The sequence below is a fragment of the Prionailurus viverrinus genome, chromosome B1 (genome assembly GCF_022837055.1).
Source record: "Prionailurus viverrinus isolate Anna chromosome B1, UM_Priviv_1.0, whole genome shotgun sequence".
Classification (NCBI taxonomy): domain Eukaryota; kingdom Metazoa; phylum Chordata; class Mammalia; order Carnivora; family Felidae; genus Prionailurus; species Prionailurus viverrinus.
In genome coordinates this window covers 43,771,948-43,796,231 of record NC_062564.1, presented here as the reverse complement: position 1 = coordinate 43,796,231, position 24,284 = coordinate 43,771,948, and the positions used below count along the sequence as shown (strand labels likewise).

The following is a 24,284-nucleotide window of genomic DNA, read 5'->3' as shown; positions in this document are numbered from 1 at the left end:
CATGACCTGAGCTGAAGTAGGACACTTAACCGACTGAGCTACCCAGGTGCCCCTAGAAACATTTAATTTTAGAGTGCCATGAGTTACAAGTATTATTACCTCATAGATGCTACCTCATTAGTAATAGAAGGTATTTAGTTTTCTCTGATGAGAAGAAGACAATATCAAAGCTAGACTTTAACATAAAGCACTAGAAAGAAAAACATTAGTGGTTGTGAATTGCCCCACAATAGAAAAAGTTGTAAAGTGTTGAAATTCAGCCTGTCTTTTTAGTGTAAATTGTTTAGTTTTTTTTTAATTTTCACCACTTCAGACTTATAGGAAAAGTTGCATGAATAATATAAAACATTCATGCATCCCATTCACCCAGATTCCCCAAATGTTAACATTTTACTGCATTTGCTTTATCCTTTCTTTCTTCTCTATTTTTTTTCTGAAAGTTTTAAAGAGTATATTGCAAACATGGTATCACTTTACCCTTAAACACTTCATTGTTAATTCCCTAAAAACAAGGAGTTCTTTTATTTAATCAAGTACAATTCTCAAAATTAGGAAGTTAACATTGAAGTGATGCTGTTTTCTAATATACAGACCTTAATGATTTTTCTTTTTGTTTTTTGTTTTTGGTCCATCATCCCAATAATATACTTTATAGCAAAAGAAAATCCATGTTATTGTGCTGCATTCAGTGGTCATGTCTCTGTAGTCGCCTTAATCTGGAAATCCTTTGTCTTCCCTTGTATTTCATGACAATAGCATTTTTGAGAAGTATAGGCCAACTTTTGTAAACATCCTGCCATTTGAGATTGACGTTTGCTCGTGATCAGAGTCAGGTTATGTACTTTTGGCAGGAATACCACCAAAGTGATACCGAATGGTCCTCAGTGTATCCTGTCAGGAAGCAGGGGCTGCATTTGTGCTGTTCCTGATGGTATTAATATTGATCATTTAGTTAAGGAATTGCCTGCCAGGTTTCTCTTCTATAAAGTTACTGTTTTTGCCTTTTTAATTAATATTATGGTTAGACATTTTGAGACTAATATAAATATCCTGTTACTTCTCAAATTTTTACCCACTAGTGTTAGTATGTAGTAGTTGTCTGAATTAATGGTTATGATGGTTGTTAAAATGGTGATTTCTTAATTTCATTAGTGCTTCCGTATGAATTAGTGCTTTCTGTAAGGAAAAGATGTCCCTTCTCATTTATTTATATCAGTGCAGACTCATGGATTCTTACTTTTTCATGAGTGAGATTGAAAATCTGCATGTATGTGAGGGCATTTTTATGTTCTTTTGTGAATTGTCTGTTTATGTCTTTTGCCCAATTTTCCACTGGGTTTTCTTTTGCTGTTGTCCCTCTAAGATTTTGTTTTTTAAATTGCGGTATAATTGACATATATTTTACTGCCTTAGTTTCAGGTGTACAACATAATGATTTGATATTTGTATACATTGTGAAATGATCACCACTGTAAGTCTTGTTAATATCTGTTACGATAATAGTTAAAAATTTTTTTGTGTTTGTAGTGAGAACTTTTTAAGATTTATTCCCTTAGCAACTTTCAATTATACACTACAGCATTGTTAACTGTAGTCACTATGCTGTCTTTAATCTAATTTTGAGTTAATTTTTATGTATGGTGTAAGATAGTGGTCCGGTTTCATTCTTTTGTATGTAGCTCTCCAGTTTTCCCAGGACCATAAAAAATTTTTATTTTTATTTTTATTTTATTTTTTATTTTATTTTATTTTATTTTTAACATTTATTTATTATTGAGAAACAGAGAGAGACAGAACATGAGCATGGGAGGGGCAAAGAGATGGGGAGACAGAATCTGAAACAGACTCTAGGCTCTGAGCTGTCAGCACAGAGTCCGATGTGGGCTCGAACTCAAAAACTGTGAGACTATGACCTCAGCTGAAGTCGTGATGGTCTTCACAACTTAACCAACTGAGCCACCAAGGTGCTCCTCTGAAGGACCATTTATTGAAGAGATTGGTATATTCTTGGCTCCCTTGTCAGAAATTAATTGATCATATATGTATGGGTTTATTTCTGGGCTCTCTGTTCCATTGATCTGTGTGTCTGTTTTTATGCCAACACCATACTGTTTTGATTCCTATAGCTTTGTAATATAGTTTGAAATTAAGGAGCATGATGCTTCTAGCTTTGTTCTTCTTTCTCAAGAAGAGGAAGGAGTGTCTTTATTCTATTTGGTGTTTTTTTGTGGTCCCAGACAAATCTTAGGATTATTTGTTTCATTTCTGTAAAAAATGCCATTGGAATTTTGATAAGAATTGCAGTGAATCTGTAAGATTGTTTTGAGTAGTTTGGACATTTTGACAATATTAATTCTTCCAATCTGTGGTCATGGATTATCTTTCTGTTTATTTGTATCTTCAATTTCTTTCATTAATATCTTACCATTTTCTGTGTACAGGACCTTCCTCCTTAATTAAATTTGTATCTAGGTACTTTATTCTTTTTGATGGATATGGGATCGTTTTCTTAATTTTTCCTTCTGCTAGTTCATTATCAGTGGATAGAACCACAACAGATTTCTTTATATTGATTTTGTTTCCTGCAACTTTACTGAAATCATTTATTAGTTCTAACAGTTTTTTGGTGGGGACCTTAGGGTTTTCTATATATAATATCATGTCATGTGCAAATAGTGACAGTTTTACTTCTTCCTCTCTTCTGTTGGGTTTTTAATCTTTCCTCTTTGATATTTAAGAGTTCTTTGTAGCTACTGTATCTCTGATACAAGTTACAAATATTTTTTCCCAGTTTGTGTATTGTGTTTTGACTTTGTTTTTTGGTGTTTCTTGCCATATAGAAGCTTGAAAAACTTTTTATGTAGTAAAAATTATCAGTTTTTTCTTTTATTGCATCTATATTTCAAGTAATAGCCTTTCTCTATATCCAGGTTAGAGAAGAATTCACTCATGTTTTCTTTTGGTTTTTATATATGATTTTATTTTTAATGTTCAGACTCTTGATTCATTAAGATTTTATTCCTATGCATGGTGTGAGGTACCGATCTAATTTTATCCTTTTATAAATGTCTAAGTGGACTGAGCACCATTTACTTAAAGGTGCATCCTTGCCGCATTGATTTGAGATGCCACTTTTATCACAAAAAGTTCCATGTGTACTTGGTCTATTTCAAGTCCCCAAATTCTGTTCCACTGGTTGTTATCCCAATGCACCACCAGTACTGTACTGTTTTTTTTTTTTTTAATTTTTTTTTGACGTTTATTTTTGAGAGAGAGAGAGAGCAGGGGAGGGGCAGAGAGAGAGGGAGACACAGAATTTGAAGCAGGCTCCAGGCTCTGAGCTGTCAGCACAGAGCCCAATGCAGGGCTTGAACTCACGAGCCGTGAGATCATGACCTGAGCCGAAGTCTGACGTTCAGTCGACTGAGCCACTCAGGCGCCCCTGTACTGTTTTAAATATTAAGGCCTTGTGATACATCTTAATGTTGCCTAACAACCACCTCCCCCACCCACCTTAGCCTTTTTTTTTTTTTTTTTTTGTGCTTTGAAATTGTTTTAAAGAGGACAAGATCTCATCATGCAGTAAAAAAATCTGATATTAGTAAGTGATATTATGCTTGTGTTTCCACTGGCCAATTTCTTCCTCAAAATTAATGATAAAGGCTCTTTAGTTTTTTTAAGATGGCTAAATGTAAAACTACTAATAATATAATCAATATATAGTTAAGAAGAAAAAATCATCTGGTCAAAATTACTTTTTTACCACATACTGATTTTTTTCCCGCCTTGGCATCATTGGCTTGTCACAAGGTCCCCTTCTGTATTAGGTGTCATGTGGCTGCTATTGCTTCTTGGATTGACTGTGATCTAAAATGTTAGATATGATATGGGGCACCTGGGTGGCTCAGTCAGTTAAGTGTCTGACTTCAGCTCAGGTCATGATCTTGTAGTTTGTGAGTTCGAGCCTCGAGCTGTGCTGACAGCTCTGAGCTTGGAGCCTGCTTTGGATTCTGTGTGTCTCTGTCTCAGCCCCTCCCCTGCTCGTACTCTCTCTCTCTCTCTCTCTCTCTCTCTCAAAAATAAGCATTAAAAAAAATGTTAAACATGATATAATGGTGTCTTGTTCTGCTTCTAGGCTTAATGGTTATTGGGATAGAGCTCTTTGTGCTTAGTATCCTCTGGAAATCTGCCTAAATATTTGTATCCTTGTATAGGAGGGCAGTAGATAATCTGAAGATAATCCGAAGAATGCCATGTAATAAGATGCCAGTGATATGAACAAAATTTACTGACCTGAAATAATTTTATTAGCTCTATAATTTCTGTGATGATTTTAGCAATGTAACAGTATTTGAAGATAATACAGTTTTTATCATTTAGAATCATTGTCATTATCGGGGCTATGTGGAGGGAGTTTATAATTCATCCATTGCTCTGAGCGACTGTTTTGGACTCAGGTAAGGAATTTTCTTTATCATTTTTTTCCTTCTATTTCTTACCCCTTTCCCTATCTCTGTTTCCAAATCAAGTCATTTGGGGGAATTAACAATATTAGATTTACTTTGGTATTGCTGAAGGTCTTTAGAGCTATGTATCAGATATCATTCTTGGCATGTTTATTTAAGAAAATATTACAGTGGTGAGTTTCAATATCCAAAGAGAAAATTTCGTTGTTTTGAGATTGCTAAGTAATTTTTGCTATTAAAAAAACATACTTTAAGTCTGTGTAGTACTTTATGTTTACACAATTTTCACCTACATTTCATTTAAGTCTCACAATGCCTGCGAAAAGGGGCTCATTATCTCCATATTTCGGTGATTAAGCAAACTGGGATTTAGAGAAATTGTATCACATATGAAGTAAAGTGATAATAATATTAAAATTACATTTGTGGAGGGCCTGGCAATATGATGCTGTGCTGTTTGGTTGATTACATGATTGATTGAACTAATATTACTTTTAATTCTCAAACCAGCTGTATAAATGGCTATAATTATCTCCATTTAAGTAATAACACTTACACTTACTGTGTGCCAGGCAATGTGCTAAGTATTTCACACTTATTAAATAATTTCATTTCCAGAACAGCCCCACGTAGAATGTAACATAGAGAAGAGGTGTTAAATCATTGCTAGTAGGAACATAAAGAAGAGGTGTTAAATCCCGTAGCTAGTAGGAAACTTTTGGGATTCAAACTCTGGTTCTTTGGCTCCAGACTCCATACTTCTAGCCACTCCTCTGTATTGCCTTCCATTATACAGCAGTCACTTGGAGAGATAACTGACTTTCAGGGGAGTGATGTTAGTAACTAGCAGTCTTGAGCTTTATATTTAGGTCTGCGTGATTCTAAAACCTAGTATTTTTCTCTAGGTAGCATGGTATAGAGAAACAAACCAACAGTCTGAGATTGGAAAAACAGAGAGATTGGGCATTAGGACTTTATTTCAGATGTTCTTCTGACTCCCTGTTTGAGTCTTCACTAGAATTCCCTGCTTACTCTTGACAGGGGTCCCTTTGACCAAAATGCTTCTAGGAATACGTCAACTACAGTTGTGGGCACTGTGCCTTTGTACATGTGTCATGGTGCTGCTGGGTTGAGAGAGGCATGTGCCTCTTCTAGTGTATTTTCATTAACTCATTTGAGCTTATGGCATTATTTTCATTGCTTCTCTTGTCATCCACAGACTGTTGGGCTGTTCTTTTCTTAAACATGTTAAGCACTGGGACTTGATTTCGTGTTTTCTAATTTCTTTTCCTGTGTATTATTTTCTTCATTCTTAAAAATTGTGTACGTGTAATGCGACACTTAGAGGAATGCTACATATAGAGAATGTGAGTTACGGGATCGAACCCCTACAAAATAGCTCTCGTTTTGAGCACATCTTTTATCGAATGGATCATGTCCACAAAGAGCCTCTGAAATGTGGGGTTTCCAACAAGGATATAGAGAAAGAAACCACAGACTATGAAGAAGAAGAGCCTCCTAGGATTACTCAGCTACTTCGAGTAAGGAAATATGTTTCTTCATGGCCCAGACTAAAGTGTTAAAAAATCATGTATTTTTGCATCACACCAATACTTATTATTGTTTTGTTTTTGCCAACTATGTGCCAGATGTTGTGGTAGCTACTGGGGAATAAAAAGATGCAGTTCCTTCCACCAAGTCGAACATAGTCAAGCTTCTATGTGTTTTAGAAATTAGGGCTTAGATCTTAAACGATACTTATATACGTATTTTTTACCACTGCTGCATTATAGTCCATTACACTGTCTTTCAGAGAGCAGTTTATTTAGATACCTTTTACACAAACAGAATGGGTATTCTTGAGTGCTGGATTGAAGAAACAGAGAGAGATCGGGCATTATGACTTATTTCAGAGGTCTTGCAGGGACACTTGTATCCCAGTTTTGAGTCTTCACTAGAATTCACTGCTTACTCTTGGCAAGGGTCTCGCTGACCCAAGTATTTCTAGGAATAGGTCAGCTACAGTTGTCTGTGCCTTTCTATATGTGTCATGGTGCTGCTGGGTTGGGAAAGGGCATGTGCCAGTTTATGGCATTGTTTTCATTGCCTCTTCAGCCGTCCACTCTTTTTAGCTTTAATCATTGGAAAACATTCAAGTTTTTGCCCAATTCTGCACTACATAGGAATTTCTGAAAATCACAGAATTAGTCACTTTTTGAAGTGGCAACCTTGTCCTTACTTCTGCTCTGGGTTCTTATATTCTTATAATATTATAATTATTATATTTCTTTTTTCCACTCTTAACACAGTAATGGGGTTTCCCATTAAAGTGTGTGTGAGTGTGTATAATTTCAATATTAGAAAATCAGTAATTCTCCTTGGAAACCTGAATACCTCATATTATCTTTACCTAGGATTTTTCTGAGATTAGTACAGAGAGCAGTTACCACTTAAAACAACAGCAACACGTTTTTGGCTTTAATGATCTGTGTGAAGTAAACTAATCGTATGATGTTTTAAGGGACTAGAGATTAGGGTAAGACCACTATATATAAAAATCATGTAGTGTTATAACTTTTTGTTTGTTTGTTTTTTGCCTTTATGATGTTTGTGTTTTTGACAGAGAAGAAGAGCTATCCTGCCACAGACCCGCTATGTGGAGCTGTTCATTGTCGTAGACAAGGAAAGGGTAGGATTGGTGACAGTTTTTCTTCTTTTTCATGAAAAGCAGATGAGAAGTGAGCATCCCATGAAAGAAACATAAAATGTGATATATTTGTGTTGATTTTTCTTAAATGTAATTTAAAACTAGAATGACTTTTGTCCTTTAAACATGCTTGATATTCATAATCCCCCCAGAAGCCAAATGTAGTGAATGAGAGTACATCTAACTATTTTTTACTGGTGATTTCCCCTGCTTTGTTCTTTTGGGTGATTTGCTTAATTTCTTAAGTGTAACTGTACTGCCTTTTAGTTAGTGTCACCTTTTCAGATGACTTTAAAGGATTGTGTTGAAAAACCAGTTAATCAGATACTACTTTGTTGCCTAATAAAATTGCTTTGCTTTTTAGAATTTCAGCTAACCTGTACTTCCCTTTAAGAGACGGAAAACTTCCAAGTCATGGCATGCTTTAGAAGGGAATCGAGGAGAGTACTTGATCTTAGTATTTACTATTAATTTCTGTGTTCAGGATAACACCAGGGATTTTCCTTATTGATATTTAAGAATTGTGCTTAACTTAACTAAATAATAGGTCTATTTCAGCATTTACAGGATTATCAGTTTTAGATATAGCTGCTGTTTAATTTAACATATAGATTATTTTAAATGTTTTGTCTGACTTTTACTGTCAGCTTTGTTGTTTGTGTGAAAAGGTTGTTTGTAGAAACTTAGCAATATTAGCAGTTTCCTTCCTGTAAGCTGCAGAGACAGTTTAGAGGATTTTTATGGTTTAAGAAAAACCTCTTATTGTGTGTAGGTTGGAAATAAATAAGCTGTGTTTATTAATAGATAGAAATGTATTCAGATTTGTTCATTATAAGTTCCTAACCCTCAAGTGGTAGACGGAAAAAGCACAGGGAGTATGACGAAGCATGAACTTTGCACCAGATAATGGATAAAAAGTTTCTGGAGAATGTTTGGACAAGTGACAAAAATAGAGATTTGAGATGTTTTTATTTATTACTCATTCCAGATAGATTTGTTATGTACTGCTGGAAACTGGTTCAAAATAAGAATGGTTCCATTTAAATCAAACCTTGTCAGATATATTAGATTTTTTGTTTGTTTAGGAGAATCATGGTAAAATGCCCAACTGGTAAGATCTGATATATTCTGATATTAATGCTCTTATCTTAGAACTAAACCATACATTCTTTTAAAATTTTATTTTTGTTATTTAGTTGGTCATATTAAAATAATGTTAAAATAGACATTTGAATTGGGGCGACTGAGTGGCTCAGTCGGTTAAGCATCCAACTCTTGGTTTGGCTCAGGTCATGATCTTATGGTTTGTGGGTTCGAGCCCCGTGTTGGCCTCTGCACTGACAACATGGAGCCTGCTTGGAATTCTCTCTCCCTCTCTCTCTGCCCCTCCCCCACTCATGCTGACTCTGTCTCTCCCAAAATGAATAAATGAAACTTACAAACAAAAAAGACATTTGGATTTAGCCAGGTCTTGAAGAAAAGAATAGGTCATATCACCTGTTTGTTTTAATATGGTTAAACTTTTAAATATCTATTTTGTCTACATGTAATGTCTCTATTGATAAACATTGGTTAATCTCTCATTATTAATTTAGCCCAGAGTTTAGAAGTTATTTACTGATAATGTCTTTAGCCTAAGGGAAAAAAAGGTCAGAAAATCTGTTAAATTGTTTTTATTCCTTTATCTGTGCATTTTGATTGTTTTATTTTTTATGTATTTCATTTTATTTTTTTCATTTCATTTCATTTCATAGAGAGAGAGCCTGAGTTTGAGTAGGGGAGAGGAGCAGAGGTAGAGCAAGAGAATCTTGAGCAGGCTCCATACTCAGTGTGGAGCCCGATGTGAGGCTTGATCCCATGACCTGTGCCAAAATCAAGAGTCAGATACTAAACTGACTAAGCCACCCAGGCTTCCTGCATTTTGATTGTTTTAAACACTACCTTTATAAAATTTAGTTTGGAAACCATTTTTGCATTGAAATGAGTAAAAGGGACATTAAAGAGAAAATTCATTTTAAAATTATGCTAATTTGGAGTGAATAAAGACTTCAGTAATAGTAAGTCTTGTTACTTATTTCACACTTGAACCTGTTTTTCTTTTATTTGTATTTAACACTAAAATGTATCCCTTAGATTTATTAATTTAAAATGCAGGTGAATGTCTAAATGCCTCCATTTTTAGTTCAGAGGAAATATTTGGGATTCTTATCTTCTTTGTAACAGATTATAGAAATTTTTTCATAACTTACTTGGTGAAAATGATTTTCCTTTCTTGCTTTTCAGTATGACATGATGGGAAGAAATCAGACTGCGGTGAGAGAAGAGATGATCCGTTTAGCAAACTACTTGGATAGCGTAAGTTGTGTTTTCTATTCACTGGGATTATTCTAGCCTGTCTTTTCACAGTTTCAGAGCAGAATTAAAAAATTGTCTCATTTCAGGGGTTTGCTTTCTAGATTGTTTTGTAACATTTTTTATGTTTGAAAGGAATGTATGATTGTACAAAGACTTGGAGACAAGCAAGAGATTTCTTTCATATTAGGATCTATTTTATCCTCAGGGTAGATAGGCTAAGGTACTTTGGCATTTATGAAAAGATCTTTGAATTTGTACTCAATCTTATTTTGATTAAGGCTGCCTCCTTCTCTGAAATCATGATATGACTCTGTGTGTGTGTGTGAGAGAGAGAAAGAGAGAGAAGGTGGGGGGGGGGGGAGAGAGAGAGAGAGGGAGAGAGAGAGAGAGAGAATGCAGTAGGGAGGGCAAGAGGGAAGGAGGGAAGGAGAGAAATTTGGTTTGAGACTTTGGAGTACGTTCACCCATTGAGAGATACTGAAGAATTAGATACATGTTCTTATAAGATCATTTCACCTATAAGGTTTTTTCCCTGATGTGAATATCACACTTAATAATAATGATGAGGACAATAGTGTTCTATTGAGTATTTATAATATGAGACAAGTGCTTTATATTTATTGTTCTTTATTCCTCACAGTATCTCTATAAAATAAAAATGGGTTCCTTAGTGCATTATCTGAAATCTTTGGGGTGTGTGTAATTAGAATTTTAGATAAAAACTTAGAAAGGTAATATGGTTCACCATGTATTGCATAACACCTCTAACAGGATCTTGTGGTAGCACTTTGTTATCAGACTCATTGATAGTCCTGTAGTGAAGTGTATGAATATTTACATTAAGTGAGATAACATACAGACTATAAATAGACTTGCATTAGTTGAGGGCAATTTGGAAACCAAATTTACCAAAAACTTAAAAATTTCAGTTTGTCAGATTTTGGAATGGAAGATAAAAAAGGATTTTGAACTTCTGTTACTTTTATTTTATGAATGGGGAAACCGAGACCCTTGAGAGATTAGAATCTCATTATACTGAAGGAAATGTTTTTAAGTAGTTGTGTTGTTTCATCATAAGTTTAAAGATAGTCTCATATTCTTTAATATATTTTATATACTTTCACTTCTGTTTTCTTTCTAGATGTATATTATGTTGAATATTCGAATTGTGTTAGTTGGGCTGGAGATTTGGACAAATGGAAACCTGATCAACATAATTGGAGGTGCTGGTGATGTGTTGGGGAACTTTGTACAGTGGCGGGAAAAGTTTCTCATAACACGTCGGAGACACGACAGTGCACAGCTAGTTCTGTAAGTGATTTTTAAAAAAGTACTATTAATGAAATGGTCAGAATAGCTTTTGCTTATCTTTTTCTATTAGAATCATGTTTTCTTAAGGTTTTTGAGTGTTCATTTGCATAAGGAGAACTTTGTATGACACCTCACAAGTTACACTAAGATAATGAGACTTCTCTTCTGTGTTGGATTCCCTGTCACCTTTGTCCCATGTCATTCCTCTTTCTTGGATTTACTCTTTCACTTTGGTGTGGCATGTTTTTTAGTTTCTTCGTATGAAAGGATATATGGAAAGAAAAAACTTTTGGCTTTTTACATGTCAGAAAATGTGTTTACCGTCTCAGAAGAGAATTTAAGAATTACATCAATGTGACCTCGTATCATCCCAGAGCCTGAGTAACTCAGTCTTTCCACGGTGTGCTTTACAGTTTGCCTTGTAACTTTTTGATTCTTTGGCTGTGTGTAAAATGCTAGGCATGCAATCTTTTTCCTTGAGAATTTTGAAGGCATGGCTCTTGTCTTTTGACTTCCAGTATCACTGTTGAGAAGCCTTAACCCATTCTGATAACGGATCCTTTGTTTATAGGTTTGTTTTCCTCCTTCTCTGGAAACTTGTAGGCTCTTCTCTTGGTTCCCAGGCTTCTGAATTTTCCTGATGATATGCTTCGGTGTAGGTCTTTTATCGCTCATCCTGCTGTGTTCTTAGTGGGTCATTTCAGTCTTGAAACTCATGTCCTGCAATTTTAAGAATTGTTTTCAAATTATTTTATAGATGATTTGATCCTCTTTATGTTTATTCTTTGTTCTCTTCTAAGCTTTCTATTGGGTTTTTTAAATTTATGCTATCTTATTTTTAATGTTCAGTAGATCTTTTTGTTCCTTTTAATTTTTTTATATAATGAAGTACTGATTTCATGGATATAATAATTTTTTTGCTCTCTTTGAGATATTACTGATACATGTTTTAAAAATTTTCTTCTTTTACACAGCATCTTCATGGTACCATAATAAAACTTAAACTTATATAACTCACTTAATACAAACACATTCCAAAACTTACAGCAAAACCCTCATTTAAAACTATTTAAGGGATGCCTGGGTGGCTCAGTCGGGTAGCGTCTGACTTCAGCTCAGGTCATGATCTCATGGTTCGTGAGTTCAAGCCCCACATTGGGTTCTGTGCTGACAGCTCAGAGCCTGGAGCCTGCTTCGGATTCTGTGTCTCCCTCTCTTTCTGTTCTTCCCCTGCTCATGCTCTGTCTTTCTCTGTCTCTCAAAAATAAATAAATGTTAAAAAAAATTAAAACTATTTAAAACATTTCATCCTTCTTAAAAGTTATCTGACTTGAGGGGCGCCTGGACAGCTCAGTTGGTTAAGTGTCCAACTTCGGCTCAGGTCATGATCTTACAGTTCATGGATTTGAGCCCTGCATTGGGCTCTGTGCTGTTAGCTCAGAGCCTAGAGCCTTCTTTGGTTTCTGTGTCTCCCTCTCCACTGCGCGCACTCTCTCTCTCTCTCTCTCTCTCTCTCTCTCTTTCTCTCTCTCCCCCTCTCTCTCCCTCCCTGTCTTTCTCTTTCTCTCTCTCTCTCAAAAAAATGAATAAACATTAAAAAATTTTTTTTTAAGTTTTCTGGCTTGAGGGCTTGCAGTTTTGAAGGCCTTAGCCTGCTGTAGCATCCTTTGCCCGGCAAAATAATAAAGCTTTTATTCCTCTTTATTTCCCACAACCTCCTAAAAAACGTTTTCTAACTTGATAGGCTGGCTTCTTGCAGAAAAATGTTCTAATTTATATATTTTTGCCTCCTTCGGTGTCGAGAGTACCTAAAACTCATAATTTTTTCCAAGGAGAAATTTCCTTTGATTTCTTTTTTTGTTATGGGAGTTAATTTAGAGCAAGGCACTGAAAATGCCAAAATAATTTTTTATAGCCCTATACTCACAAAGCCTGGGTCGTGACCTTTTTATTAATTTTTAGTAATATGGCACTTGCAAGAATCCTGGCAGTGAGCATGCCTTCTAATTCACAAAGGGCCAGAAAGAACAGGCCTCCAGCACATTCTCCATACCTTGCCCAACCAAACCTACCAAGGTATCTTTTCTTCTCTATCTGGTATCCATCTGTAATGTTAGAGGCATTTCCCAAATGTTTGATGACTTCTGGTTGTGTTTTTGGTTAAGAATGGGATACTAAAGAGCCTTTTGGAAGCACTGAGTACATGAGTGGGGCTTGGACACTATGGCATTAAGTAGAGGTGATCTGGCTAAAGTGTTTTCCTTGGCCATCTCTTTATGTCAGTATCTCTGGTCCTCTTCTCCTTGCCGGTCAGATGCTCCAGAGAAAGATATATTCGTTCATTTATAATATATTTATAGGTGTATACGCTAGGCACTGGGGATAGCAATGAATAAAGTAGGCAAAAATTCTCTATTTTTAAAATGTTAACAATTTTTTTTAACATTTTAAATTTATTTTGAGAGATAAGGAGCAAGCAGAGGAGGGGCAGAGCGAGAAGGAGAGACAATCCCAAGCAGGCTCCATGCTGTCAGCACATAGCCTGATATGGGGCTCAAACTCACAAACTGTGAGATCATGACCTGAGGCGAAATCAAGAGTTGGATACGTAACTGACTGAGCCACCCAGGTGCCCCAAACTGTTTTAAATTTTTAAGCAGTTTTATTGAGGTAAAACTGATGAAGATTAAACTGCACATATTTAAAGTGTACATTTTGATGAATTTTGACATATGTATATAACCACTTAACTGTCACCATGATCAAGATAATAAACATCCAGTCCCTCTAAAAGTCTCCTTGGCCCCTTTGTAATCCAATCTCCTTTCCCCTCCAAAAACGTTCCCTCCCCAGGCAACCGCTAATCTTTTTCCTGTTAATGTGGGTTAATTTACACTTTCTAGACTTTTCTGTAAGGAAAATAATACAGTTTTATTGTTTTTGTCCAGACAAAGTTCTTGCTTTCATGGAGTCCATATTCTGGTGATGGAGATTGGCCATAAATGAGATAAATGAGTGTGTATAATGTATTAAATGCTAGTAAGTGGTAAGGAGGAAAAATAAAGCAGGGAAGGTAGAAGTAAAAGTATTGGAAGCGTGTAACTACACTTACGGTGGTGAGCATTTCATAATGTATATAATTATTCAGTCACTGTGCTGTAGCCCTGAAACTAATATGTCAGTGATAGTTCAAGTAAAAAAGTGGCAAAATGAAGTACTGGTCTGCAATGAATTGGAAATTAAAGAAAAAATTACTGTTCCTTTCCCCTAGTTTGAGTGGCACTGCCTGAGCTGATGCATGAGGCTGAATTCTCCATCTCCTTGCCTTTGTTTTAGCCACTGAAAGCCAAGGTGCTGGCATCTGCCTTTATCACTGGAAGGAGTTGCCTACCTTGGCTTGTTTGTGAAGACTGGTACAGAAAGAACCTTTGTGAGCTTGGGCATGTCATGTGACCTCTGTCATATGTAAATTTGTGATGATGGACCCAGACATACAACACACTCTCTTGGTTTCTGATTTTCTGTCATCATGTGAAGGAATAAGTACCTCTTTTTTCCTGTAGGTGCATGTCTCCCAGGAAGGTTAAGGTGACAACTATTGAAGCTCATATTCTGACTTAGAATCTAGGAAATGTTTGAAGAAACTTAGGAGCCACAATATTTGTTGCACTGAAGGCTCAGCTCTTGGTGACATGAAGATACATTTCTTTTCTTGCATTTCTCTCTAATTAGAGCCTGCTTACCTGCTTCCCTTACAGGGAAGAAAGGGCCAGGATGGTATAGTTATGGAGGGCAGTCGATATGGACTCAGATAGCATTACGTCAAGCTCCAGTTACCTAACAGTAAAGATACAACTTCCCTGAGCCTCAGTTTCTAAATCTGTTCAGTGGGTACAGTGATTTTTATGTAGTAAGGTTTCAGGATCGAATGATGTTATTTTTGTGAAGCACTTGTGAAGGCTTAAATACATTGTGTTATTATTATGATTTTTTATTCAATAGTTGAGTACCTGTCAAAAAAAAAAGTATTGGAGGAGTGAGTTTGGAGTGGTGAGGGAAGGCCGCGATGGGAAGACTTTTGAGTAAAGACCTAAAGAGGGTGAGGGAATGAGTTAGGGATATATACTGGTCAAAAGAGTTCCAGGTGGAGAAAATTGGTCCTGAGATATGAGCGTGTCTGGGATGATTGGGAACCACATGGAGGCCACTGTGGTTCTTTGGTTCCATGTGTTTCCTGCCCTGAAGCCTCTTGTGTACATATATTCATTGAGTGTGTTACCTGTCTCTCCTCATTAGAATTTTTGAAAAAATAATTGTAATGCGTTTTCGGAAGATTTTTCACCTCGAGGGAAGAGAAAAACTTGGCTTGGTATCTAAAACATATCTTCATTTGTTTGAAAAAATGAATTTGTGATGTTAATCTCGTTCTCTGATAATAAAAATGAAGTAAGACTTAATTGTATTCTGATTAAAAAAACATTTTTTTTAACGTTTATTCACCTTTGAGAGACAGACAGAGCACTGTGGGGGAGGGGCAGAGAGAGAGGGAGACACAGAATCCGAAGCAGGCTCCAGGCTCTGAGCTGTCAGCACAGAGCCCAACACGGGGCTTGAACCCACGAACCGTGAGATCATGACTTGATCCGAAGTTGGACGCTTAACCAGCTGAGCCATCCAGGTGCCCCAGTTGTATTCTGATTTTTTTTCGAAAAAAATTTTTTTTAAATGTTTATTTATTTTTGAGACAGAGAGAGACAGAGCATGAGCGGAGGAGGGTAGACACACACACACACACACACACACACACACACACACAGAATCCGAAGAAGGCTCCAGGCTCTGAGCTGTCAGCACAGAGCCCGATGTGGGGCTTGAACTCACAAGCTGTGAGATCATGACCTGAGCTGAAGTCAGACACCCAACTAACTGAGCCACCCAGATGCCCCTGTATTCTGATTTTAAAATGTTAGTTATCTTTGCCATTTTTCTTCCAGTTTTTGAAGGTTCTACCAATCCAGTTTAAACTTACCCAAAGAAATAAGAGCAGTGTGTTCCTTTTCCCCACCAAGTATATGTTCTAACTTTAACCTTTTGTTTTCTTTTAGGAAGAAAGGTTTTGGTGGGACTGCAGGAATGGCATTTGTGGGAACAGTGTGTTCAAGGAGCCACGCAGGTGGGATTAATGTGGTACGTTTTTGTTCTTGATATTTAACTTTGGACACCTGCATTAGGACAGTGTCAAGCATTTCTCTGCATTACTTCCTCCCCTATTCCTTAAAACAAAATTTTGGGTAGAAATGGTAGATGTGTTTTTTTCCCTAGAGACTCGATTAAGTTTTCTTTTTTTTTTTTTTTTTTTTAATTTTTTTTTTTTTCAACGTTTATTTATTTTTGGGACAGAGAGAGACAGAGCATGAACGGGGGAGGGGCAGAGAGAGAGGGAGACACAGAATCAGAAACAGGCTCCAGGCTCTGAGCCATCAGCCCAGAGCCTGACGCGGGGCTTGAACTCATGGACCACAAGATCGTGACCTGGCTGAAGTCGGACGCTTAACCGACTGCGCCACCCAGGCGCCCCTCGATTAAGTTTTCTAATATTATATGTTTATCAGCTCCTCACTCTTTCTGGACAAGGAAGTTGAGATGCCATTTAAGAAAATTAAATTAGAACCATAAATCTGTTTTCCCATAAATCATTGGACATAATCTATTAGTGCTAATTGGTCTGTTGCTTAAAGGATCTATCTCCATAATCAGTATGTTGAGTCACATCAGTTTCCTACTGAAATATATGAAGACTGATATTAGATGCTTGATTTATATAAAGACTGTCACCATTGTAGTGACTGATAAATTTCCTCTTGTGGAAAAAAATAATCTGAGAAACAAAACATGTCCTTTTTGTTCAGAAACCTAATTAATACTTTTCCTGTGTTTGGGCAGTTTGGGCAAATCACGGTGGAGACCTTTGCATCCATTGTTGCTCATGAGTTGGGTCATAACCTTGGAATGAATCATGATGATGGCAGAGATTGTTTTTGTGGAGCAAAGAGCTGCATCATGAATTCAGGAGCATCGTGAGTGACTGAATTCTTTGTTCTTCTTTTATGTGGTATTGTAGATCAGTGTTTCTTACACTCTATGATATATACTCATGTCTGTGCTGAAAAAAATGTTCCTGGCTCCTGTGAAATTAATACATGATATACCAATGACAAGTCTATTTTTAAGTAAATAAGTGATTCCAGAGAGCTTTAAGAAATAAACATTTATGTAGGCACAAATATGTAGCTATACTCTTGTGTAAACCAGTTGACAGACCAAAAGAGTATAAGAATGTGGAAAAATTTACATCTGCATTAGGAATTAGCAAAGGGTTTCTGTTAGATGCAGTGCAGGTTGGATTAGATTGAAAGACTATATGAAGCATTTACTCATAAACCCCTTCTTGAGAAAGTGCTGCAGTGTCACTGTAAGTAGAGGAAATCTTGACATAGTTCTACTGACATTTCCAATTTTATAGATAAAGGTGGGAGGCAAGACAAAGAGGAGGAGAAGGAAGAAGAAGAAGAAGAAGAAGAAGAAGAAGAAGAAGAAGAAGAAACATTCCATTTATGGAATAAAATTCCATGGAATTTTTCTTATGTATTAGACACCACTCTAAGCACTTAAAATATATTAATCTTTAATGCTCAGCAACCTAATGAGATGTGGGTATTTCTATTTACGGATGAAGAAACATCAGAGTAAGCGGCGAAGGTGGGATTTAAAGTAAAAAAGTCTGGGTCCAAAGCCTGTGATCTTAGAACCCCTCCCTTTGTGAGGGTTCAAAAGTAATTATAAGAGAGGGTCTAAGTGTGAACAACACCACTGAGTTGTTGGGCTTCTTTTGATGCAGATTTGTCATAAGGGAACAAGGTTCCTTCCTAATTAATTTAGAAGGTCGTAGTGCTAAGCAGACAGTTGGACAATAGTCACAATGTATATGCGGAGTAGAAGCTGAGCCAGAGAAAAAATTAGATGTGGAAGCACTTCATCTTTTCCAAACACAGCTGAAGATTTCATATGGGGAATATCCATAGCCCCAAGTGTTCATTTCCTTTCCTATCTCCCTCAAGTTCCTGGGGCACAGAAAGAATAATAAAAACTGCTTTTAGCCAGCTTTTTATCTTCAGATCTGAAGGTACAATTCTAATTAAATCTGGGTGGAAAGGGAAGCACTCAAGCAGAATTTACTGGAGAATTTATCTGTTTTTGAGTGAATACTAGGTTGAAAAATAGATATGGAAGAATTAGAACAGTGCTTAGGAAAAAAAAAACCTATACTTAATAAAAAAAAGTAATTATATTCACAAGAAAAGTCATATGTTTATAAAAGATTTCCTGTAGGAGAAGGAAGTAAATTTAGTATTTGCTTTGGCTGAGAGTGGAGTTGAGGAAGACATGAATTGAGAGAATAAGAAACGAATGATCAACAATAAAATAAGACAGGAGACTAAGATAAAAATAGTGACGTGCAGAGTTAAGAAAGGAATGCCCTGAAACAGTGCTGTAGTGGAACTTAAAATGGTATAAGAAGTAGTGAAGAATGGACCCATACTTACTCATTCACTCATCAGGTATTTGTTGAGCACTGACCATGTGCTAGGCTTTGTTTTAGGCACCTGGAATATCTCCGAGAATTAGATAAAGACTTGCCCTTCATGGAATTTACATTTTAATGGGGGAAGACAAACTAGTAATGTAATAAATACATCAATAATATAGAACATTAGAAGGTGATAAGTGTCATGGAAGATAAAATAGAGCAGGATTGGAAGATTGGGAGGGCCAAAAGTGGTGATGGTAGAGGTCAGGTTGCAATTTTAAATCTGTATTGTCAGTGTAAGCTTCTTTGAGATGATGTTAGACTAAATACTTGAAGGAAGTGAGTAAGCTGTGTAGATATCTGAGGGAAGAGCCAAATACAAAGGGAGGACAGTCAGGATAGACTTTTTTTCAAGATGGAAGGAATTACAACAGGTTTGTATGCTAATAGGACTAATTTAGTAGAGGGGTGAAATTGGTAATCTAGGACAAAGAGGGGGGCATTGCCGTAGTAGACCTTGAGTGGGTGAGTGGGTTTGGGATCGGGGGCACAAGTGGAGGGGTTTGTTCTAATGGAGCACTTACTTGTAGGGTATCTGTAATGGGAATAAGTGGACATAGATGCTGGTAGATGGATAGATGTGGTGGTGGGAGTCTGTGGTTTAGTTTTGTCAGTGAAATGTGAAGTAGGTTCATCAGCTGAAAGGTTGACGGGGAGCTGTTGGGGATTTCAGGAAATAGGAGAAGGTATGAAATAGTCATGTGGTAGCATGGGAGAATAAATGGAGGAGAGTATGTTTCCCAGGCAGTTTTAAAGGGTTACTTGAGATTCATAGTCATGAATTTTAAATGAGATTAGTCTCTGGTTGTATGGTTTTGTGCAGCCACATTCAACTGCATAGGCACATGAGAGGGTTGATGTTAACTAGGTTGTAGTCAGGCCAAATACAATGAAATAAGAGAGGTGAAAGGAAGTCAAATCTGTTTGCAAAGGAGCAATTATAATGATGGACTGTGATATTTAAGCTGGATAAGGTTTAGGAAAGGGAGGACATCAAGGGGATCAGGGAAGTAAAAAGGGAAAACATCAGTGAATCAGATGTCCTGATGGGATTGAAGGTATACTGGAGTATAAAGGTGTACCTGGGGAGAATAAAATGCATAAAGTTGAATTGTAAATTATAGTAATGGTAAAATGTCCATTAAAAGTGTGGCGATGAGGGGTTTAATGGTGGAGGATTAGATCATTGGAGGAGAGGAATTCAAGCCAAGAAGAGCCCAAGGGATTAATAGGATTATCTACCTGTATATTGAATTCAGCAAAAATTAAGACAAGAATAGTGTTAGAGTGACAATGTTAGCAAGAAGGAGATGAGAGGGAGTAACCCAGGGGTTGGTAGATGTTAGTAATAAAGACAGCAGGCAGTTTAATTTTATGAGATTCAAAGCTGGGAGATTTTGGGAAGGCGGGAGAGAGAATGGACTAGAAGCAGCAATCTGGAGGAAGAGCACCGATTCTATCTTTAGTTGTATGAGGGTTCTGGGAAAAAGCTGCTGTGCTTTGAAAAGGTTCTAGTGGAAGCTGTGAAATCAGGGAATAGCTGAATTTCAAGTAGAGCTTGACAGTGAAAGGTCCTTTCAGAGAAGAGGTTGAGGATCTCGGAGTCTTTGCTGCTGATGGACTGTGAATTCCAGGGTGCATAGTAAAGGAACAGGAAGGAGATAAGGGCCTACATAGAAAGCTACAGCTTGCTATGGTGATAGATGTAAACAGAAATAAAGGACATAACGAGATTTGTTCTGGTAGACTCAAGGCAGGGACTGGTGCCAGGCTGCATGTGTTAGGAAATGGAACAGGTGAAGTGTTTGGGATTTCCTCGTGACTTCCTCAGTGGATTTAAGAGATCTGAGTTTATCTTGGTCCTAGCACTGGAATTCATTTTGGCCCTGGGTGGGTGACTCCTCCTTAATGCCTGTTCACAAAAGATCTGCAAGTCAATTTTGATAAGCTTTCCAGATTGCTCTAGAGGGAAAGAACAGAGATTAAAAGTTAGAAAGATGGAGTAGAGGTTGAAAACACAGTGGGCCATTGGATTTAGTGGAGGAGCAACCAGAACAAACAGAGCTTGAAAGAAAATATAGTAGTAAAAAAAAAATAAGTGGGAGAGGTATAAAATCACAGAAAATGGAAGAAATACGTCTAACTGCATTTTATTTTATTTAAAAAAATTTTTTAATGTTTATTTAGTTTTGAGAGAGAGAAAGAAAGACAGTGCAAGTGGGGGAGAGGCAGAGAGAGAGAGTGAGAGGGGGACACAGAATCAGAAGCAGGCTTCAGGCTCTGAGCTGTCAGCACAGAGACGGACGCGTGGCTCAAACTCATGAACCACAAGATCATGACCTGAGCTGCAGTCAGACACTTAACCAACTGAGCCACCTAGACGCCCCATCTAACTGCATTTTAAATTGTCATAATAATAGTCTAAAGGAAGAACTGAAAACAGGATGTACATTTCCAATTCACAAGGAGAATACTTTTTTTTTTTTTTTAAGTAGACTCCACACCCAACATGGGGCTTGTACTCATTATCCTGAGATAAAGTGTCACATGCTCTACTGACTGAGCCATCCAGGTGCCCCAGGACAAAAAATTTTTACAAAATGGATTCCACATAGAAAAAAAAAGCCCTAAAGAACATACTGTTGAGGTGTTACAGAATACAAAATGTAAGATATAATAATTTAAGGCCAAATACAACATTTTTGACAAATATATATGGAATGCCTCTTAAACTAGGTCTCACACTACTTTATTGAAATGTTTTATCTAGGAAACATACCTGAGACAAAGAGGCTCAAAATAAGGCAAAAATGATCACTTTTCAATTATGAAGTATATAATCATTAATGAACATTTATTATAATTATTTGTATTGTGTTATTAAAATATATAATGTAAAAAGCATGTCAAGGGAAAAATGAGCACATATCTTAGAGGAAATTTGAAAACATCTTTTTTAATCATTAACAGATTATATAAACATAACATAAGATTATAGAGGCTTAAATAAATATTAGTATGATTGATTTAATAGATTAAAATATAACTCTGTACAAAGAGAGCATATATCTTCATTTCAGGGTTAGAAATCTCAACAAAAATTGACCAAGTATTTTGCCAAAAGACTTACGTAATTAAAAAAAGGCAGAAATAGAACAGGTCTCATTCTTTAGCCACACTGTGGTAAAATTAGATATTATTAACAAAAAACCCTTAAGTGAGTTGGTAATTTAAAAACACTCTTCTGGGGTGCCTGGGTGACTGAGTCAGTTCAGCGTCTTGATTTTGGCTCAGGTCATGATCTTACCCTTCGTGGGATTGAGCCCTGTGTTGGGCTCTGCACTGACAGTGCAGAGCATGCTTGGGATTCTCTGCCTCCCTCTTCCTGCTCCTCCCCTATTTGCCCTCTCTCTCAAAATAAATTAGTAAGTAAACATTTAAAAAAAATAATAAAAACACTTTCCTGAGTAAATCTTGTATTAGAGACCTAAAGTCTAAGGTAATTATATAGTATTTTGAATAAAATGGTATTATGAATATTACCTTTAAAACTTACTGCATATTAAAACTTCACCATGAACATAAGATGATCTTAAATATATAAGGTAATATATGGTTTTCCCCATGAGAACAGCAAGAAGTTGTTTTCGGGGGATACCTTAAGTGTGCAAACCGGTAGGAATGTAGAAGATATAGCAGGAGGGGGCTGTTGGGGGACTGTGGAGACTGACCCTTTAGGAGTTGAAGTAGAGGGAAACTACCAACATCAGGTGAACCTGATAGAGTGGGACCCATAAGAATAATCAGCCTTATTCTCGTACCAACTTATCTCTGCCAGTGCCTCTTATTGGCCATGTATCATTGGATGCAGTCTGTACAATCTCCTAAGCATAGAACAGTGGAGAAGGATGGGGATAATATTAGAGGGGAAACCATAAAATATTGAGTATACATGATACTATCAGTACTATTACTTTATTTTGGTTTGGATTTTCTAGCTGGTACAATGAATAAGGAAAAGATTTAGGAATAAATATATGAAAAGAAGGGGTAGTTAATGATGTTATATGATTGTCTAGTTTTGAAAAGTAAGGAAATCAAATATTAGAAACATAGTCATAAGTAGATTTCTAATAAACCAGTTATAACTATTTTGAAAAACATTAGAAAAAACTTTATTTGCCAAAAATTCTGAATATCTTGGGATCAACTTAATAAGAAATATGCAGTACTTCTTTAAAGAACACACAGAAGTTTACTTAAAGTCCAAATACATAATTTGAGTAAAGTCAGTGTTCGTTTATGAGAAGACTAAATTTTGGAAATGTATCTGTCTTTATGAAATTAATTCATAAATGTAATGTAATTCTAATCAAGTTCCAGATATGTATATAGTTCTTTCATTCTAGAAATTGACAAAAATAAATTTAAAGTCAACTTGGAAGAATAATTTTGTAATAGTGTGAAGAAAATACTGAAAAAGAAGATCCTTAAAGAACGCTTTTGATATGAGCTATTATGATATTTGGGAATTGTACAATATTAAGCATGATAGACGTATCAACAGTCTCATAGTAGAAAGCTCAGAAATACTATTGTATTTGTTTTTTAAATCTTGTATTTTATGCAAGCCTATCCATTTCTTTAATGTTTAGTTATATTTAAGAGAGAGCGAGAGAGAGAGAAATAGAACATGTGAGCAGGGGAGAGGCAGAGAGAGGAGTACAGAGGATTCAAAGCGGGCTCCGTGTGACAGCAGAGAGCCCGATGTGGGGCTTGAACTCATGAACGTGACCGAAACTGACTGAGCCACCCAGGCACCCCAAAAGTGGCATTTTTTAAAAGATGGGGTTATTCAGTAAATGGGGCTGAGGTAATGTGTTAAGAATTTGGAAGAAATTACTATATATCATACATTAAAATAAATTCCAAATGTATAATGAAATATAAGAAAACATTTAATAAATAGTAATCTTGGAGAAGGGTTTTTCTAAACATAAACTTTTCTGCTCTCTGTTCCCCATTCCCCCCAAAAAACTATAAAGGACAAAATCTATGGCTCTGAAGAGTTGTGTATGTCAAAAACAATTCAAACAGTGAAAGGGCAAATAGCAAAAATACTATTTGAAACATTTGTGAGAATTTTTTTTTAATAAAAATATCACAAATTTATGGATGAACAAAGGATATGATCAGGTAGCTCATAATAAAAGAAATAAATATAAAACGACCAGTAAATTTGTGAAACAAGGAAATGCAAATCAAAACAATGAAATAATATGTTTAACATTAACCTGTGAAACCAGGAAAGATCTAGCACTAATACCTATTTTTGAAGGGTATGTAAGTCATCAGTGCACCTTCATATACTTTTGGTATGAGAATTGGTACGGGTTTTCTGTGGAGCAGGTTGGTTATTTGTGTCCAAAACCCTTTTTTGTGTCCAAACACTTCTTAGCCAGCAGCTTTATTTTTGGAATTGTTCTAAGGGAATAACCAGACAGTGGGCAAATAGTATGCATATGCATTGTTCAACAATAAAAACATGGACACAACTTACACATATCCAAAAAAACACCAGATTGTTTAAATTCACCATGAAATCCCTATTTAATATAACACTGTATAGTAGTAGAAGTCACACAGACTCACACACACACACACACACACACACACGTGTATGTATATATAAATACACACACACATATATATATATAATGTTTATTTATTATTGTGAGATAGAGTGAGCAGGAGTGGGGGAGGGGCAGAGAGAGAGGGAGAAATCACAAGCAGGCTC

General features: G+C 36.3%; 1 protein-coding gene across 3 annotated transcripts in view; it reads left to right on the top strand.

Annotated features, from left to right (window-relative positions):
- The window catches only part of ADAM9 (ADAM metallopeptidase domain 9), a 145,563-nt gene that overhangs the window by 30,535 nt on the left and 90,744 nt on the right, over positions 1-24,284 (top strand). For all 3 annotated transcript variants that reach the window (XR_007151755.1, XM_047857113.1, XM_047857114.1), the window contains exons 5-11: positions 4,381-4,457; positions 5,812-6,007; positions 7,090-7,155; positions 9,457-9,528; positions 10,670-10,839; positions 15,945-16,026; positions 16,783-16,916. Coding sequence is in view for 2 of the 3 variants with exons in the window: in XM_047857113.1 (XP_047713069.1) it covers positions 4,381-4,457; positions 5,812-6,007; positions 7,090-7,155; positions 9,457-9,528; positions 10,670-10,839; positions 15,945-16,026; positions 16,783-16,916 (797 nt within the window). In the remaining variant the exon portion in view is untranslated. The remainder of the gene's footprint in view (positions 1-4,380; positions 4,458-5,811; positions 6,008-7,089; positions 7,156-9,456; positions 9,529-10,669; positions 10,840-15,944; positions 16,027-16,782; positions 16,917-24,284) is intronic.